At 47.3% G+C, this 18,750-nt stretch overlaps 1 protein-coding gene across 2 annotated transcripts in view; it reads right to left on the reverse strand.

Annotated features, from left to right (window-relative positions):
* Window positions 1–18,357, reverse strand: part of E2F3 (E2F transcription factor 3) — a 42,101-nt gene extending 23,744 nt beyond the window's left edge. For both annotated transcript variants that reach the window (XM_050970960.1, XM_050970959.1), the window contains exon 1: window positions 17,644–18,357. In XM_050970960.1, the coding sequence (XP_050826917.1) occupies window positions 17,644–18,330 (687 nt within the window). In that variant the 5' untranslated portion in view covers window positions 18,331–18,357. The remainder of the gene's footprint in view (window positions 1–17,643) is intronic.
* Window positions 18,358–18,750: the final 393 nt, after the last annotated feature.

Genomic DNA, 18,750 nt, shown 5'->3' on the forward strand with positions numbered 1-18,750 from the left:
TTCTCACTCTGCAGAGCTGCTTTACAGCAGGTTTGTCCCAGCCCAAGCTGGTACCTGGAATTATTCTTCAGCAGAGGCAGGACTTTGCCCTTCCTTTTGCTGAACTTCACGAGATTCCTGTCAGCCTCTTCCTCAAGCCTGTCGAAGTCCCTCTGGACAGCAGTGCAACCATCAGCTGTATCAACTACCACCCCCTATTCTGCATCTCCTACCAGTCAAGTCAGTCCTTAATATTAATTTCATAAGCAAAACATTGCTTAAGTTGCACTGAAGAGCATTTTCTTCAGCCCTCAAATAATTCATGCTGCCCTGTTTAACATCACCTTCTAATTTCAAGATCTTTCCCTTACAAATACTAGCACTGAATCACATTATGTCATTTTAGGTACCAGTCACACCAAAACTTTTGACTGAGGCAAAAGTATTCCCACTCCTGTTCATTTTTTTGTACATGCCAGGATGCAAGCCTCAGTGCCACTGCCTCTCAGCACTGTGCTGGAAGCTGGTGTGCAGATGCTTGTCCACTACAGACTTCCCAGAAGTGCTGCTTTCCAGGATACAGGCCCCCTTTCATAAGGCAAGGCTTGCATTCCCTGTGCTCTGGCATACCACTTTGCCTTTCGCCACACTGAAGACACAGTGTGTCTGAATGTGCCTACAGAGCAAGTTGTGAGAGCTCCATTATCATCTCCCATTCTGCTGGCCATTACTATCAGTAACAGTTTTTTTGTTTACTTCTGTGACAAGGATGAAAGCACTCCATAGTATTGGGATTAGGGAAAATACTCACTGGAATCAATCAAAAGGACCCTTTTCCTGCCACTTAGCTGATTTTTAAAACCATTTTCACATTGACAGTTACTTTTGTTAATCCAAATGCTTTACAAAATTAAATGTATTTTCTATCAGCCTCATTCACATGCTGGACAGCTGTAACTTTGTTAACCTCTACTTTTGGCAGGAGAAGAAGGGTGAAGCTAGGAAGAGCTGGCTGTGGGATACTGCTGGTAAACACTTTTGGAAACACCACAGGCACTCTTTGCAGCGCTGTATACAGAAGAACTTCATCCTCATAACTGCACACTGCTTAAACCCTACAGAAAGACTATTGACCCTATTTCAAGACTATTGACCATCCCAAGTATTCTGGAAGTTTTACGGGTGCTGGCTGGAAGAGCAGAACATTAGCAGAGGGATAAAAGAGACAACACCTGGATTGAAAGCAGAAATTTGTGCATCTATTCATGAGCTTTAATTTCCATTGATTGTAGGCCAAAGTTCTGACAAAGTCCATTTGGTTTCTTGTACTGTGGCCTTCCCACTCTTTCCCTTTCTGCTACCTGTCCTGCTGTATAACCATGCAGCTATTAGAACTATCCCGTAGGCAATGGACAGCTAAATGGGATTTTCCAGAAGCCTGGGGAAGTCTTCCAGTGGAATCTAGCACTAAAATATCACCTATTAAAGGCTGCACTAAAAATTCCTTTCTTTAAATAACTTTGAAGAGAGAAGAAATGTATCTACTCAGCTCAGGCCCATGGATTCCTCCCCAAACATACCTTAATGTGCTCAGAAGATAAATGACCATATGGTTTAATTGTGCCTTCTTCACAAAAGCCATAACTTTCTCTCTTATGATCAGGACACCTTGATCCTTTTCATTTTCAAATGCAGTCCCACTTATGAGTCATCTTTCCCTCCTCTCACACACCCTTTTCAGTCTCTCCTCTTCATCCTTTTCCTCTTGTTTTAGTAAAAGCTGTAGGTAGAGTGAACTAAAATAGCAAGTTTCACAACTGGACATGAGACATCCTTAAATTTAGATCAAATAAGCCCTTCAAAAGTACACGAGAGCTTTCCATCCAGACAGATACATATAATTATGGAAAGGAATAGGAATAAAAATAGCCTGTGGACGATGCCCTCTCTCAACAATATACAGATAGGAAGGAGGACAGCCTTGTTCTCTTAGAAGCAGGAGAAAAGGTAACTTAAGGCAGCCGTGGGAAGCTCCCACCAGCCTGTAGGCTTGCTAGATTGCTAAAAATCCTTCAGCATGATAGATTCCCATAGAAACTCATCTTCTACACTAATTGTTTTCCCAACCCTAATTCCAAACTATAATCAAACTGTAAAGCTAAGATTACCCCAGAAAACTTGCCTACATCTCACTATCTGGGACTGCAAGTTCTTATCCAAGCTAAAGCAAAGACAGTCTTGGACGAAACCTGCTTTGCCAGTCATCGGTTTGTCTTGGGAGTCTAAAATTCAAGAAAACACAAAAACTTGTTGTCTTTCCTTGACATCCATAACTCCTACCCTTTCAACAGGCGCCTGCTGATGATAGCAGCAAGAGTCGTCTTACTCCCGAATTTCCTCCCACGCTTTGCACTGGCAAGGAGCCCTCACGCACTCTGTCCTGACTTGGCACGAGTTCTGCAGCCACCGCAAACTGGAAATTTCGTGTCCACTTCAGGTAAATACATTTTATTGAATTAAATGCAAGAAAGTAAATATGGCAGAGTTACAGCGCTCCTTGTGTAAAACACTGACTTCCAAGATAAACAGGAATGCTACACAGCTTTCGCATACTGCTATCCTGCAAGCGTCTCAATGCACAATGGTGCTAAAGAAATCGGGAGAAAGATGGAAATTTTGGCAGCTGCTCAGGGGAGAACTGAGGCTACTGGCAGTGGGCAGCATGTGTAAGGATTGAGAGATAAACACATCAGACCTTTTTCACAAGTAATCAATAACAAAATAGTTATGTTTGAAAACAGACAACAGATTAAAGAGAAACTCTTATTTCACAGCCCGGTGAGTTCCAGGCTGTCTCCAGAGGTAGTTCCGCACTAGCTGAGTTTGTAGTGGAGGATTACAATAACAATGATACACCTTCTTTCCAGCCAAAGCTGAAATTCAGCAGTATATTCTGGTCACAAAGGCAGAATTCTGCCACGGCATGGAATAAGCAGGGCCCTGGATGCTCTCACTCCACGCAGGCTGGCTCCACCTTGCCATTCAAGGGGCAGAAAGGAGACTTTACTATGAGTGCAGTCACAAAACTCAGCCTTCTTTGGCCAACTTTGCATGTGACTGGTATTCATTACCACCCATCAGCCTTTCCACCTTCGTAAGCTAAACAAGACCCTTAGCTGCAGCTGTTGACTGTAAAAGCCATCCCAGTTGCTATCTCCAAGCATTCTGTGATCTTTCATTGAAGACCACAACTCCTTTACTTTCACCTATCAACAATCAGTCATACTAAAGCCCTGTTTAGAGCTGTAGCTGTCAGACTGTACCTCCCAGAGCAGCACAGCCAGTCTTTCCTCTGGAGGTATACCCCGATAGCAGCAATTGCCAAGAAGGCCTCCAGTACTGCAAGCTCACTACATACATAACTTCTAGGCACAAATTACATTTTCATCTTCACCTACTTCAGTGCCAGCCATCAGACTGTAATTAAATTATACGTAGCCTGGGAGCCTTGGTCAGGGACTGGAAGACAAGCGTATGAGGCAGGGTGCAAACAGCTCTGAGCAGATTCCCAGTTTAAGCAAATATGGCTTTCCTCCATGAACTGAGGATATTTTCAGCCATAGTTACTCCTCCACGTGCTCACAAACCCACTATACTGCCCCCAAGCCCTTCAAAGCTGGAGATGGGGAGAGCGTGCAAGCTGCCTCCAGCCCTTGGGCACTGCTGGCCAGGCTGTGGCAGCTGCACGCCCTTGGTAACCCAAGCAGAGAGCAGAGGCACAAAAGCTGCCTATTTCTTTGCCATCTGCTAGGGTTTCGTTCTGCACAACTCCACTGGCTTCTAGGAGGTGCTGAGGTCACACACTCAGCGAGGCTCTTGGTCTGCTGCCACTCCAAGCAAGTGTCCCATGTGCAGGGAGAGGGCACGGCCGGGGGCAGCCTCTGCCGGCCACCTCCACCCTAACCCCGTAGCCAGCTGGGCCAGGGAGCTCCCTGTGCTGAAAACTAATCACTCAGCCAGTGTTAGCTTTCAGCTGGAGCAGTCCCCGGGCTGATAAACACAGAGAGGTACGAGGGCAGGCGCCAAAGCAGGGAGGGAGGGAGGGCAGCGTGACCCTATTTGTGTCATGGCACCAATTTGGGTCGTGGCTGCAAGTTGACTCTGAAACCACATCCCCAACGGGTCTCCCAGCATGGCTCCAGGAAATCCCCTCTGTCAGGGGAAGAACTTCTTCAAGTAGAACAGACCTGGTTCCCAAATCATCCTTTCCTTCCTATCCCCTGAGGCAATTAAGGCTACTCTGCCTATGAGAGGATTACATTTCATTTCCAAGAACGTGCAGATAGGAAACAGCAGGATATTTTAGTGCCCAAGACAGACAACCGTTCTCGTGCTGCTGAACTGAATGAAAACAGCATGTTGGTCTAGGGCACAATGGTGAGGACCAATAGGAAGACCTCAATCCTTCAATAATCTCCTGCAGAAACCCATCATGACTGAATCACTTTGCATTTCAATCCCTGCGTGAAGCTACTGACCACCTGAAGGATCTTGACACGGCATTTAATCCTCTTCTCCATGTTACCGTCTTCAGAAACACCCAACAAGCAGCACAACTGCTCAACAGCACATGACTATTTAAAATGCTGAAAGCAAGTCTTATCATATCTACCCTAAAAGAGGATCCTCAAAGTGTAACAAGGAAACTGGAACCATCAGTTAGTAATATTATCGCTCTTCCCTCACTACAGAAAACAAGGAGAAAAAAGCTAATCAAATGCTACCACCTTTCTTCCCCTCTGCTATTGCTTCTCCTAACATTGACCACATTTGTGGTTAAATGCAGGGAGTCAAACTTCCTATAAGCAGTGTTGTTATGGTTCCAGATTTCCACTGTGGTTCAGCTGTATCACAGCTCTGGAAAGGCAAACTGGCACGTGCTCAAACCGCCACCTTCCTTTGTTTGGGTGAAAAAATTCCATACTGTCATTCTAAAGGGTTCTTTACCTAAACCACCTTGCTGGCCTGTCTTCTAAGTATAAAGACCTTAATAGTGAACTTAAAAAAACACTTTGTTGAAATTGATATTTTGGATAAAAAACGCTTAGTGAAAATACCGATGCAATTTCATCATGCTACAGGAGATGCATGTAGCCAGTTAAAATGCACCTTCCCATTGAGACAATAATTCTAATTCAAGGTTCTGGCTGGGAAGATCACTGCACCTGCTCCATGCTGGGCTCATGCCCACGCAGTCATGGAGAGGCACTCAAAGATGAGGCAGAGCAACAATGAGGACAAAAAGCATCATCTCTCAGGGAGAGGTGAAGTACTTGTAGAAGGTGTTGAGCATCACTCTGCAGCAGAAGGAACAGTACATTTGCATGATTTGATCAACACTAACCAAAGAGACTGGGCTAAATCTGGACAAAGAATCTGACATCAGCTTTTCAGGATGAAAGCAAACCTTCCAGGACCATCAAAGGCAGGCAGGCAATTCCTAATCTTCTAGGCATGCCACACTTGCACTTTCAGTGGGAAAGCTGGTGAGCAAGTACATTTACTAGGATCTTAATGCCACCCCTCTTACACCATTGCAGCATTACACAAAGTTCCAAATCTGCTGGCTTTTTCCATTTCAACAAGGTATTGCCATCCAACAAATTATAAGGCAAGCTCAAGTATCTGATACTTTTAGCTAGATATACTATAGCACCTCACAGATGCCTCAAGATTTCTCCTTGCAAGGTCTGAAGGCAATTCCCCCCTTCTCTGCTGCTGGCTGAACAGAGTTTGGGACCTGCTTTCCACATCCTGAGGCAACTGAGCTTTTTAAACAGCTAGGAAAGCCACATTTCTCCACTGGAAATGAAGTACTTTGAACAGATATAATCCCTGTCCAGTACAATTGGGGCTCTTCCCCACGTTGAAGGAAGTAAGGAAGCGGTTTCAAACTGGCATTGAGGCTATCAAAAGAGTGAAAGGGTAGCCAAAAAAGCCCCAAAACTGCACAAATCTTAAAGGGGAAAGAAAAGGACTGAAATTCTGATCATCTCTTACTGAAAACATAATGGTAACTCTTGATTCACTTCAAAACAAAGACCTGATTTTGGCCTTAGAGAAAAGAGTCCATCTTAGTCTCTGCATTGCAGAGGAGAACAATCACATTTTTGCTTGCTCTGACTTATCGCTAAATTGATTATTCTCCAGGACTAGAAAAGAAGGAGAAAGGAGGTAGATTGTAATCACCCTTATAAAAATCTTTTGGGTGAAGGAAGTGAATGCCTCTTACTTTTCCTAGCAACCCTCTTCCCTAATTCTGAAGCAAATAAATCACACTAAGCATAGTATCTTGAACATATGGCTCTGAATAAGGGGGATTTGCCTCCTCTTTTTTTTTTTTCTCCTCTAAATTAAATATGCCAGTCTCTGGAATTCCCAACACATTCCCTTTCACAGCAAAAGGGGTTTCTGTCCCCCTAAATACAAACACCACCAAAGAAATTCCTTTGTAACTACTAACTTAATTCTGCCCACAGAAGGCTGTACCTAAGTTTAATATCTAGCCAACTGCACACAACCTGTTCACCACTGTTGCATTCACTTCCCACATATTCAGCAAACACAAAGCCACCAACACAATAGGGAAGGACTTCAGTGCACCAAGACCAGCAGCAACATGAAGAGCATCTTTACAGATGAACAGGTCATAACAACGCTGGAGGCTGCCAAATGATCTTGCATCTTTCTTTGCCATCTCTCTTGTAAACACCTACAAAACACATGGCTCCAAGTACAGAAACTCATGGGATGTGGTTTTATTTTGCTCTTTGCTTTTCCATGCACAAGACACCCCACATTGCACGGTGTGGGCTTTGTATGATCCCCTGTCTTTCTGCAGAGCAGCTGAAGTGGAGGACCAACAGGAGTGATGCTGCTAACCCCTAGATCTGGAAGAGGCTTTCCACAGGCACCCTGCAGGAAGGGGGAAACACCTCCTAAAGTTCCTCATTCCCCTGCCTGCAATCCAAGAAGGCAGCTGGTGACACTGCGTGGAAGACGATCACAGAGAAGTTTGCCAGTAGGAACGAAAGGGTAACGAGGATGCCAAAAGCCAACGGTCCGCATTTTTCTTTATTTTTGGTAAGCAAAAATAAAACCAAGCAACACGAATGTGACTAGCAACAGAAATCAGGAAGGAAATGTAAATGATTTTATAGAAAGCGCGAATCAAAGTCATACCAAAAGCCACCTGAATGTTTCTCTATCATAGGCAATTTCTCATGTTCTTTTATGTCATCTTTGCAGTGTCAGTTTTTGAGAGAACAATTCTCAGCTCAGCACGACAGAACAGTAATACCAACAGGCATGCAGAACATTAGCATGTTATAAATAAACTGCTAATTTGAGGTGGGAAAAAAATCATCAAGGCAGCTCTTACAATTAAGAATCAGAGAAAGAAAATGAGCAACTTGCTTATGCTTTGAGGACACTGTATTTTACAAAAAAAAAAAAAAAAAGCTTTTTCTAACCCATAATTCCTGAGGGAAAGAAAGAATAAACGCAGTGAAATACCCACAGTTGAGACAAAGAAGCCAGTGAAAATGCTATTATAATTTTTAAAGCCCTCCCTGCACCCACCTCAAGTAGTAAGTTGTCTTTTTTACTGGCTGAAAGAATTCTGTGCTTAAGGGTACTACAGCCGGGTTGTGAAGTTTCAGCTTCCTCTCACCCAACTTGCAGCTTTACATAACTCCCCAGAGACACTTTTTGGTCACAGATACCACGCAGCTGAAAGCAAAAAAAAAAAAAAAAAAAACCAAAAACCAACCCACCCAAAAAAACACAGTACAGAAGAGGCGCAGAAGCATTATACAGCAATTCAGAGCTGGGTTACTTAGAGCCACTCAATAAAACTCTTACCATGAAAAGTGAAACTTTATTCTGCTGAGCCGTCGGCCAGGATTATTTGTGCCTGCGATAGCCCTGATCACCTCCCTCCGTCTGCCCCGTGTGGGGTTCCCTTCCCACCCTGTCCCCAAGTCTGCAAGGACAGATAACACCCCGCCACAGCATGGCTGCCACCTCGGGTATTATTTCTGTCCTGCTCCAGCATTGTCACTCTGTCCCAGCATGACACTTACCAAGCATTGCTATAAAAATTTCTGCGAATATCTATGTTTTTTCCACGAGCGGAGATAATGGCCTCATTGCAAAAGCCTTGATAAAAGCTCCAACAAGACAGCTTTCAGATATCACCACACAAAAGGCTTCTGTGAGAGCTGTAACCAACATCAATTCCCGCTATGCGAAGACATGAGACAAAGTGTGAACTAGCTTACTGTATGGGGACAAAAAACTGACTGTCAATGTGTGGGACCAACGCTGTCTAAAAACACAACGCTGGCAAGGCAAAATAGCACCAGCATATATACATGGTAATTGCCATTTAATTCCAGAATTAACAGCACAAGAAAACAAGTACTGAAGGCACTATTAGGTTACTAGCATGGTTCAAGACATTATAATTCCATATAATTCCATTTCTAGTGTCCCTGGTAGGAAAATGACTTTAAAGAACAGCAGATGTTAAAAAACACCCAAGCAGAAGGTGAAGGAAAGCCCAGTTTCCATTACAGAAGCACTCAGAGAATGCAGCTAACCCTTCAGATCTGCTCCTTAGAGCATGCATTTTCCTATAGAATCATGGAATAGCCTGGGTTGAAAGAGATCTTTAAAGGTCATCTAGTCCAACCCCCCTGCAATGAGCACTGACATCTAACTGGATCAGGTTGCTCAGAGCCCCATCTAACCCAGCCTTGAATGTTTCCAGGAATGAGTACCTATCACCTGTCTGAGCAATGTGTTCCTACGTTTCATTAGCCCTGCTGTAAAAACCATCTTCTATCCAGTCTAAATCCACATTCTTTTAGTTTAAAACCATTACCCGTTAATAGCCATAGAATAACCCGAGCTGGAACAGACCCATAGGATCACGGAGCCCAACTCCTGGCCCTGCAGAGGACAGCCCTGGTAATCACACCATGTGCCTGACAGCACTGTCCAAAGGCTTCTTGAACTCTGCCAGGCTTGGAGCTGTGACCACTGCCCTGGGGAGCCTGTTCCAGTGCCCAAACACCCTCTGGGTGAAGACCATTCTCCTAATACCCAGCCTAGGCTACGGTAGACAACCTGACACACACAAACCACTTTTCCACCTATGGTACAAGATCAAACCTTCTCTGTGCACCATTTTGTACTTTTTACATACTTATCTGCTTACGCTCGGGTAGAGCCCGAAAAGTCAGAAGCCTATTGTCAAACTCAGTGGACTGCACCAATATAATTGCTGGGCCAAGAGATAAGGTTTTTACTTCCAGATCTAAAATTTGCCAGATGACACCTCCTAAATTGAAGGTCTAGGAAGGAGGGATGCAAACAAGTCTGCATGTCAATTTGTTTCCGAAAAACATTTTAAAGGCAAACTTGAAAGCTAAGTTTTTAGACAGCATAGTACACTCATCCCATGGAGAAGTATTTCACTCTAAAATTACATCTGTACTTTAAAATGTGTAAAAATTATAAAATCCTACAGTGCATATTCAGTGCCTTGCAAAAAAAAAAAGTATCTGTTACTGCACTCTAATTTTAGTATGATTTTATAACTAACGGGTAGAACCAAAATTAAGACAAAGTTATATTCAGAGAGAACTAGTAGAGTGGACCAATGAGCCTGACATGACATATAAGAATTAGACTCTTGCAGTGCATGGTGTGCACCATTGAGTCCTAAACCAGAGACCTTTAATGTCACCTTAATTAACAAGGAAGGAAGTTTGCCAATGAGTTCCTTCACCCGCCCCCCTCTTCTAGCACTAAGTTATGCAATATGCAACAACCTTTGAACCAACAGCTGTACAACAAGCAAAAAAACCCAAACCAGAATAGCATGGTTAAGACGAGAATGTCTTTCAAGAAGTTCATTAATGAAAATTACTTTTAGAATCTATGCATACATAACCAGCAGACATACCACAACTCAGGGCAGGAATGCTGGAGCTGAAGCAGCGAAGGCTAAGCAAACATCTCTTGCTGTCCAGATGCCCAATACTACTTATTTTTACCAAAAATAGTTCTTTACATGGCTTCTAAAAGTTTTCACAGATTTTTGCAAAACATCTAGCGGCTCGCAAGGTCTATGTGACAGGATCGTAAAATTTCATTGTAAAAATAAATAAATGAAAGCCAAAATAATAGCAGCCTCTGCTTGTAACAGTGATTTGTCCATATAACGCTCCAGATACCAAGGACTCAACATCTGCAATTCTCTAAGTGTGCATCACAGGAAACACCCCACATTTTCTGAAAAATCAGGTTCTAGACCCTTGAAGTGAGGCACCTGAATAGCCACCAGCCTTACAGAGTGGACGCTTCTGGGTCTAAATGCAGCCACATACAAGTTGGAAGAATCTTGAAAGTAGCTGGAAGTGATCAAATTAAGTCTCCTACTCAAGGAAAGCAATGAAATGGAATACTGGTTTTACTTTTAGAGCCAGGAATAAAAAAAAAGCTGTATTTGCCCACATAACTCAGCACACTCACAGAAGAGATGCCAGCTGATCCTGAGAAGGTGATCTTTAATGCTCCACTTTGCCTTCCTAGCTTAGTCCGAGGCCAAAGAGCTTGGACACAAAACACCTGAGAGCTGCAGGGCATGCATGAGCAGCAGTGCCAGTTAGCATGTTAGTTTTCACACTGTCACAGGTCAGGTCAACAACTGCCCACGTTCATAAAGTGGGACAGGAGCCTCATGACACACGCTATTAACCTTAGGCAAGCTCAGTTTGCAAACAGCTACCAGCACATTTGCTATGCATTCATGTATGTATAAAAGGGATGCTAAAACCCATGAAGGAGTACTCTCTAACCACACAACAGAGGCCATTTTCATTAAGCCCTGGCTTAATCAACACCTAGTCAAGCTCCAGCCTTCTCCCTTTTCAGGGCTTGCAGATGCAAATATTTACCACAGGCTATGTTGAGCTCACAAGGCATTAACAATTCCATGAATGCCACTAGATCCAGCAAATAGCAGCAGCATCCAAGCAGACAGCATAGTACTTCAAGAGACACCCATGCCAGGCACAGCACACTTCCAAGTGTGGTTTTGGACCAACTTACTTGAGGAAAACAGAAGTTAAATAGTTTCTTTTTAAAGATGTGATATATTGGGCAATTTTGCCAAGCCCATCTTCAAACAGAACTGAAATTGAAACAGAATCACCAGCAGCACCTCCAGCTCTGCAGCAGCCCCATCTTAGAGGCATGGACAGCCTCCCTCCCAATGCACATCACTTCTCCCATGGAACGTGATGGGGGCTTCTTCTCCCCAGAATTACTGTTTTGTGCACAACCCTGGTCTTGAAAAATAATGCAGGAAGTGATTAACTCTGTCAGCCAAAACAAAAGCCTGAAGTCCAACTTAGTCATTTGTAAGGATGAGAGTTATCTCCATACATACACACTCAGGGCTGCCAGCTGCAAATGGGATTATTTGCAGAGACTCTAAAACCTGGAGATTTAGTTACTCTAAGAGCTTTCCATCTGCTGAAGCCCCACACTGGGCTGGGCTGGATCTTCATTACCACCACTGGTGCAAGAAACCCACTGGAATTGAAGTCAAGAGTCTCCAACTCATCCTTAGCAGGCAGTTCCCCCACAAGCCAGGGCCGAAACCTGAGTCACCTTCCCACCCCTGCACACCAGCAGCAGGACCAACCCTGCCACCAGAGCCATGGCCATCAGCCAAGCAGACACCTTCAGAAGTGAAGCCTGAGAGGTACCATACTTGTAGCCACCAAGAAAAGCTCCTGTCTTCATTTCACCCATGTCATTCTTGGTGCTCTGGACAGGAGGGATGGGCTGAATTTCCCTCCCACAACCACACCTGGCCTACTGGCCTGCACAGGAATGGGCTCCAAAGAGGAGTGGTGCTACTTCACTTTCCTTTTTGCATCTCATGAGCTATTCCCACAGCAGCCATGCCTACTCATTCCCTGTGTCTCACACCTCCCACTCCCCTTCCCAGGGCCAGGTTAAGACATCATGAAACTAGCTGGGTCTCAAAGGGTCTCTGCAAAGTGACTTTACCTTGTGCTCCAAACACCTTTCAAAGCTGCCAGTCCACATAAGTTTCACAAGTAAAAACTCACAATTACAGAAGACACACTTGTTTTCACACCCATGTGGTTCCTTTACAAAAGGACACCTTTAGCTTCATATTAAAGGCTTTCATTTCAGGAGAAATGAATTGCCTGACACTCTTCAGAATGGAGAAGACATCTGAGGACATAAGATAATTTATCATAAACAGTGCAGAGAAACATATCAGAAAATCATTTTTCCCTACCACAATATCTAGGATCATCCAAGAACAATATAGACAGCAAGTTCAAACTGAAAAAGAAAACAAAACAACAAAACCAAAAAGCAAGACAAGAAACAAAGAAAATAGTTTGTTCCTTTCATGCAAAATAGCTAAATCATGGCTAGAATGTGTTGCTACCTAAGGTCAGAACCAGAAATACAGCTAGATTTAAACAGGGATCACAAAAATCACCAGCCACTGGAAGCTATAAAACCCACTGTAAGCCCTGACCAAGAAAGTGCTCTCTTAAGGCATGAAGGACTTTCCTGTGCAAGCCTCCTTCCCTGTGTTCTTTCCTGAAACACTTGCCACAGTCATAATCAGAGAAGGAGTGGGGAAACCCTTCATCTTGCAAAATATACAGCTGTTCCTGAATTCAAAGATTATTCTCCTTGTAAATGCTTGCACATACTCACAGATAAGAACACAGTAAAAATTCACAGAACAGCACCAACACACCTGGAATAAAACGAGGGGAAACAAAATGCCTGTATTTGCTCAACCAGGTGGAGCATCCTCTACAGAAGAATAAACAGGACATAAAGTGACCCCCTACCCAGATTTTGGTAAGCAGACTGGCAGTGCAAGAAAAATACACTCACAGAAAGAACAGTAAGACCAACATGATAAAATGGAGGCTTGCTGGGACAATATAACACCTCTGCACCATTGCATGGGCAAGTTCCTGTCCCCTTCCTTCTCACTCACCCCATCTCAGGCCCAAGATGCCTGCCAGACCTAATGCTCAGACCCAGCTCTTCTACCTTGTTAAAACTGAAAAAGACCCAAGCTGTCAGCACAGCCAGATGCTCCCCAGGCACAGCAGCAGGGGAAGAACCCTGTCTGGCTACAGCAGAGCAAAGGAGATGATACAGAGGAGATAGTGAGGGACAAGCAAGCCTATTCCTTCCAGCAACAGTAAAGCCTTGGAGCAGCTCAGCTGTCCAGAGAGCCCTGCCAAAAGCCCTTATCATGGTGGGGCTACCATACTCAGGAGCTCTGGTGCAGATGGAGCCACACCAGCACAGCTGGACTCTGCATGAGGATAGCAAAGCCATCAGCAAGCTACAGCCTCTTCCTGTAGGGTTTTAGTAGGATGCCCACTTTTCTTCACAAGATGGTTGTCAGCATGGTTAGGGCAATCATGATCTGTACTTCTTTGAACCTGCCTCAGACAGCTGCACCCAAAGGACCATATTGTACCTCCTGGGGCTCAGAAACAGTGTGTTGCTGGAGGAGAGGGACTTGAACCTAAGAAAATCCCTTAAAGTCAAAAAGCAAAGGTCCCAGACTCATACTAACATTCATTTCTACTAACACAAAATATCAGGCAAAGAAAACAGGTCTGAATATGAAAACACATACAAACCTTTTCATGGCTGCAAAATAAAGAAAAGCTACTAAGTTAACTGCCTGCTTCTTTATGTGACTTACATATTCTCTTTCCATACCCTAAATCCTTGTTCACTATTTATGTCTTATTTGGCTTGCTCCTTTACATAACACCTAGGAGAAAGACTGTACATTATCCCATTTTTTTCCCCTTCCAGCTGCATCTTGCTGAGAAGAGGGGAGGAAGGAAGAGGTACTTTCTAAACCACCAGAAAAATGAGAGAGGTACTAAGTATTCAGCTTGGAAATGTAAATCCTCCTGCCCCCTTCTGAAGTATGCCGAACTAGCCTCTCCACAGCTCATGTCATCTAAAGGCCACAGGAGTTCTCTAAAGATATTGTTGTTAAGAGGATTTAGCCCCTTTTAAAAAGGACTTAACATGTGGGTGGTGTCTCCATTTAAGCATTTTCTCATGGCTAAGAAAATGGCCCTCTTCTTAAAGGCTTATCTTTATAACCCAAAGACAGTAAGAAATTCTCTACTATTTGAATTAGAAACATTTTGAGCAGCTTGCTTTTATAGCAAGCCCATTTCTGAATACAGGGTAGTGCAAATGGTAGTGACTTTCTCACACCAACCAAGTGAGAAGGCAACACCAGTGAGAATGCTTTTGGGGTACCTCATCCATTAATTTTTCCTGCATTCTCATGAGGATCCAGGTCAATTCAAAAACTCACTGACACTAAAACAGCATGGTGTCACAACTATGCCACATCCCTGGCCACTACTTTCTCTTGATGGTCCCTGGCACTTCCCAGACCTGCTATTAGCTGGTTCAACCTGTTTGCCCAGCAGAAAACATTTATTTAGGTGAGGGTTGATTTTCCATCATGGGAAGCCTGAGATTCCAGAAGGGAAAAGGCACCAGCCCCCAGCAGGGTGCAGGAGAGCATGGGAGGATGCAGGACCACTGGCCCCTTGCCACAGCACTGACCCTGTCTCCAGAGGCTCAGGCTCTCCCAACGGGTGCAAACTGATGGCTGTTTTGCAAGGGTTAAATTCTTCATTACTGCTGGTGTTTAAGCCATAGCAGGGGTTCAGATCCACCTGGTAACACTTTCTATTAACTCCCCAGGAATCCTGCAAATCAAGCTGAAAGGGCAGGCAGGCTGGGTCACAGCTTCCCAGAGCCAGGGCTCTCCAGGGCACCAGGGCCCAGTTAGCAACCCTCAGCCACAGGAGCTGCCACAGAGCAAGGAACCAGCTTTGGACACTATGGAGACACTCGCCTGGACACGGCACAGTGTGCCAATTCTCCTCAGCGTGGGGCTGGAGAGGCCTCTTGTTATGGACTAGGCCACTTTTCAAGGCCTTTCCAGTAGTGTTACATATACACAAGCACAGATAAAATAAAATAACTACCAAATTCCCAAGAGGAAGCAGCTTATTTGGGCCAAAGAACCTTTTCCATTTGCTCGTGTAGTTGAACACCTCCCTGCACAGCCTAAACTATACTGCTGTACTGACTCTTTTTCAGTCATACCATAGTTTATATTTGGAAGTGATGGGTGGGTTGCCAGTGCAGTTACATCTGCAAGGCAAGATGATTTTCATAATCCTAACCAGTGCAGGTGTGCTGGCCAAATTTTAGACTTACCTCGACAATCTTTTGCATAGCAGGGCCTTGTTTTCAGCTGGGGGTCTCGGACTCCATCCACTACTTGCAACTCAATAGTCAAGAGCTAAATTTATATTGGTGCTACCTGCCTAAGCTCACTGCCTCAGCTACCCAGAGTTTTCTCATTCCTTTCACCAGTCCCTAATACTAGTTTTGTCAAAAATACTCTGCTAGGAACAAAGGGCAGAACATCCTCACCTCCCAGTCCCAGAGAATCCTCCATGACTTTCAAGGAAAGACCAGAAAGGGCAGGATAGTGTCCCTGCCAAGCAGTTTGGGGTGCAGAAAGTCAAGGCAGGGCACTAGAGTGCTTCAGCCTGTCTTCCCAAAAGATGGGTCTGTGGCAAACCAGCACAGCTCCAAGAAGGACACTTGCATGAGCACGGCTCTCAGGGCAGAGCAGGATGCACGGCCCCTTTCCTGGTGTGTGCCATGGATGGTTTATCACCCTTGGAGGGTGCCAGCCAGCAGCTGTAGATACTGCTGGCCTGACCACTCTCTTCCTCCTCCATCCCACATCTCTTCCTAAAGTTAATATGGAGGCTGAGGGTATATAACAAACTCATCACTTGTGTGGGGACTTCTTTGCAGGCAGAGGCCAAAATCACTTCTCCCAATTCCAAACCTCTAAGGTGGAAACAAGCCTTCCCAGGTTTTTAAGGCCAGGGATTCCTCCCATTAGAGAGGTGAGCAGCATCCAAAAAAACCCCAAAAAACAAAAGGCACTACTCAAATCATACATGAAGGTCTTACAGGACCCATTAATAAGAAAATTTAGGAGTTCCTATGACATCAACATCCCTCCCACAAAGCTAAAAATGCCTGTATAATTTTTTTTTTCCCAGAATCATCATGTAACATATGTTCCTCTTTGCATTCACTTACCACCACCTTCTAGGAATCAACCTTCACATAGGACAGCCAAATATTTACAAAGTGGCCTGAAGTAGCCTGCTTGACACTGAGTGCTATTAGGATATGCTAAAGACCAAGAGCATAAAAAACCAATCAATTCTCTTTTACAGCTACAGCAAAGATGCTTATTTTAAAAGTAAAAAAAATAATAACAATTATTTTTTAAAAAGCTTTGGATGGGATTTGATGAGCCTTGAAACTTCCACCACTAGATCAGCAACCAACACCTGCAGAAACCCACACGAGAGGCAGCTCATGCCATCCTCACGGGCCTCCCAGCTGCCCCCAAAGCTCTTCCAGAAGTATTTCAGGATTACAGCACCATCCCATACCTGGACCATCACCGACTAGATGCAGGGAAAAGGGGGCGGGGGGGAAGGGGTGCTAAACCCCCTTTTGCCCTGGCAGGGGCGCACCGGGGCGAGAGGTGGGAAGGAGTTGAGCAATCCCACGGCGGCGGGCGGGGGTCGCGGAGCCCGGGGGGGGCAGGTGAGCCCCTCCCGCCGCCCACGACCCCCGCGCGGCGGGGATGCCCCGCGCCCTCCCCCGCTCTCCAACTCGGCGGAGCCCACGAGGGCCAAGCGCGCACCCGAAATCGGCGAGGACAAAGAAAACCCCACGAGTGGGGGAGGCGGAATTTCTTTTTTTTTTTTTTTTTTTTTTTTTTTTGAAAGGGGGGGGGGGCGTAAATTTTAAGGAGAGGGTATAAATTCTAAAGCGGGGGGAGAGGAAGGTTGGTGCTCGCCGCCGCCCCACGAGTCACTGACCTGCTGCAGGGGCATTTCGGAGAGCGGCGGGGGCCGGGGGCAGCCGGCCGGCGGTCGGGCTGTCCCAGGCCAGAGGGAGGAGGAGGAGGAGGAGGAGGAGGAGGAAGCGGCGTCCCCCTCCCCGCCCGCCCCGGCTCCCAGTCACAGCCGCGGCCTCCGCGCACGTGTGCCAGACGTCACCGGCGGCTCCGGGGGTGAAGCGGAGACACCGGCGGGGCACGGCCCGGCCCGGCCCCCCGCCCCGGGGCCCTTCCCCGCTGCCGGCTGCTCGCTCTTTGCACCCGTGCGGCGGGACGTGGCGGGGGATTATTATTTCCCCCCCCCCCCTTTTTTTTTTTTTCCTTTTTTTTCCCCTCTCCTTTTCAATAAGACCCGGCAGCGGGGGTTGGGAAGGAGGCAGGAAAGTTTATTGCAACAAAGCGCTGCCTCCGCCTTTCCTGCCCTCCCCCCGCACCCCGCCCGCCCCCCGGGTCCGGCCGGCGGCGGGATCCCCCCCCGTCCCCTTCACCCTCCCCTCGGGGACGGGGGGAAAACACAAAATTACCGGGGGGCGGCCTCCGCCTCCGGCGAGAGCGGGCTGCAGCAGCGCCGTCCTGCCGGCGGGTCCGTGGGGGGTGCAGTACAGCGAGCTGCCAGCGGGCTGGCCCCCATCCGCCGCCGGGGCAAAGGCACCGGGAGCCTGGGAAGCGGCGGCGGCGGAGGAGGAGGAGACAACACAGGGCGCCCCCGCCACGGCGCCGGTGCTGCGGATCTGGATGAAGGTGCCGGCGGCAAAGCGGGCCGGGAAGCCGGCGGGGGCTGCTCTGGAGTCCGTGGACGGCGCGGGCGGCGGCGCTGCTGCCGGGGCCGAAGGCTGGAGTCCCCTTCTCATCCTTCCCTCCGGGTCTGTCCCCGCAGCCGCGTCTCCTCCTCCCCCCCGTCCCTCCTCCCCCCCCGGCCTTCCCAGCTCCTTTCCTCCTCGATGCCGAGGCCCCGCGCAAAATACTGGGGGCTGCGGGTGCCGGGGGGGCCCCGGCTGCAGGATGCGGGGCGCCGGGGGGGGACGGAGGCGGCGGGGCGGGCAGATGCGGCGGATGGAGCGGGGCCGCTCCCGCTGTGTGGGGCCGGCTGGAAAATGGCTCCAGGAAGCGGCGGCTGCTGACAATGAATGAAGGGAAAGGAGACGGGTTACGCGCCAAGGGCCTCCCGCGAAACTCGGATTTCCCGCCCTCTTTTCAAACCAAATTTGCATGTCCCCGCCCCCGGGGCGCGCCCCGCCCGCCTCACCGCCTCATTGGCCCCCGCCGACCTCCGCGCCGTCCAACGGGGGGGCCGCCTCCCCGCCCCTCCGGCTTTCCATTGGTCCGGGCGCGGCCGCGATTTGCATTCGGCGCGGTGATTGGCTGCGGGGGCGAGGCTGGGGGATTCCCCCTGCGCGCGGCCGGGATCCCGGTTCGCCGGCTCGCTGACAGTGACAGCTGCTCCCGCACGGAGCGCCCGGCCCGCCCCGGGCACCGCCCCGGGCCCGCCCCGACACCGTAACCCACAGCCACACCGACACCCACACCGACACCCACACCGACACCCACACCGACACCGACACCGCTGGACTCCCCTCAGCGCGGGGGGCGTGCGGCGAGCGCCGCTCCGCAGCCCTCGGAAGGCTCTCGCC

The sequence above is a fragment of the Serinus canaria genome, chromosome 2 (assembly GCF_022539315.1).
Source record: "Serinus canaria isolate serCan28SL12 chromosome 2, serCan2020, whole genome shotgun sequence".
NCBI lineage: Eukaryota > Metazoa > Chordata > Aves > Passeriformes > Fringillidae > Serinus > Serinus canaria.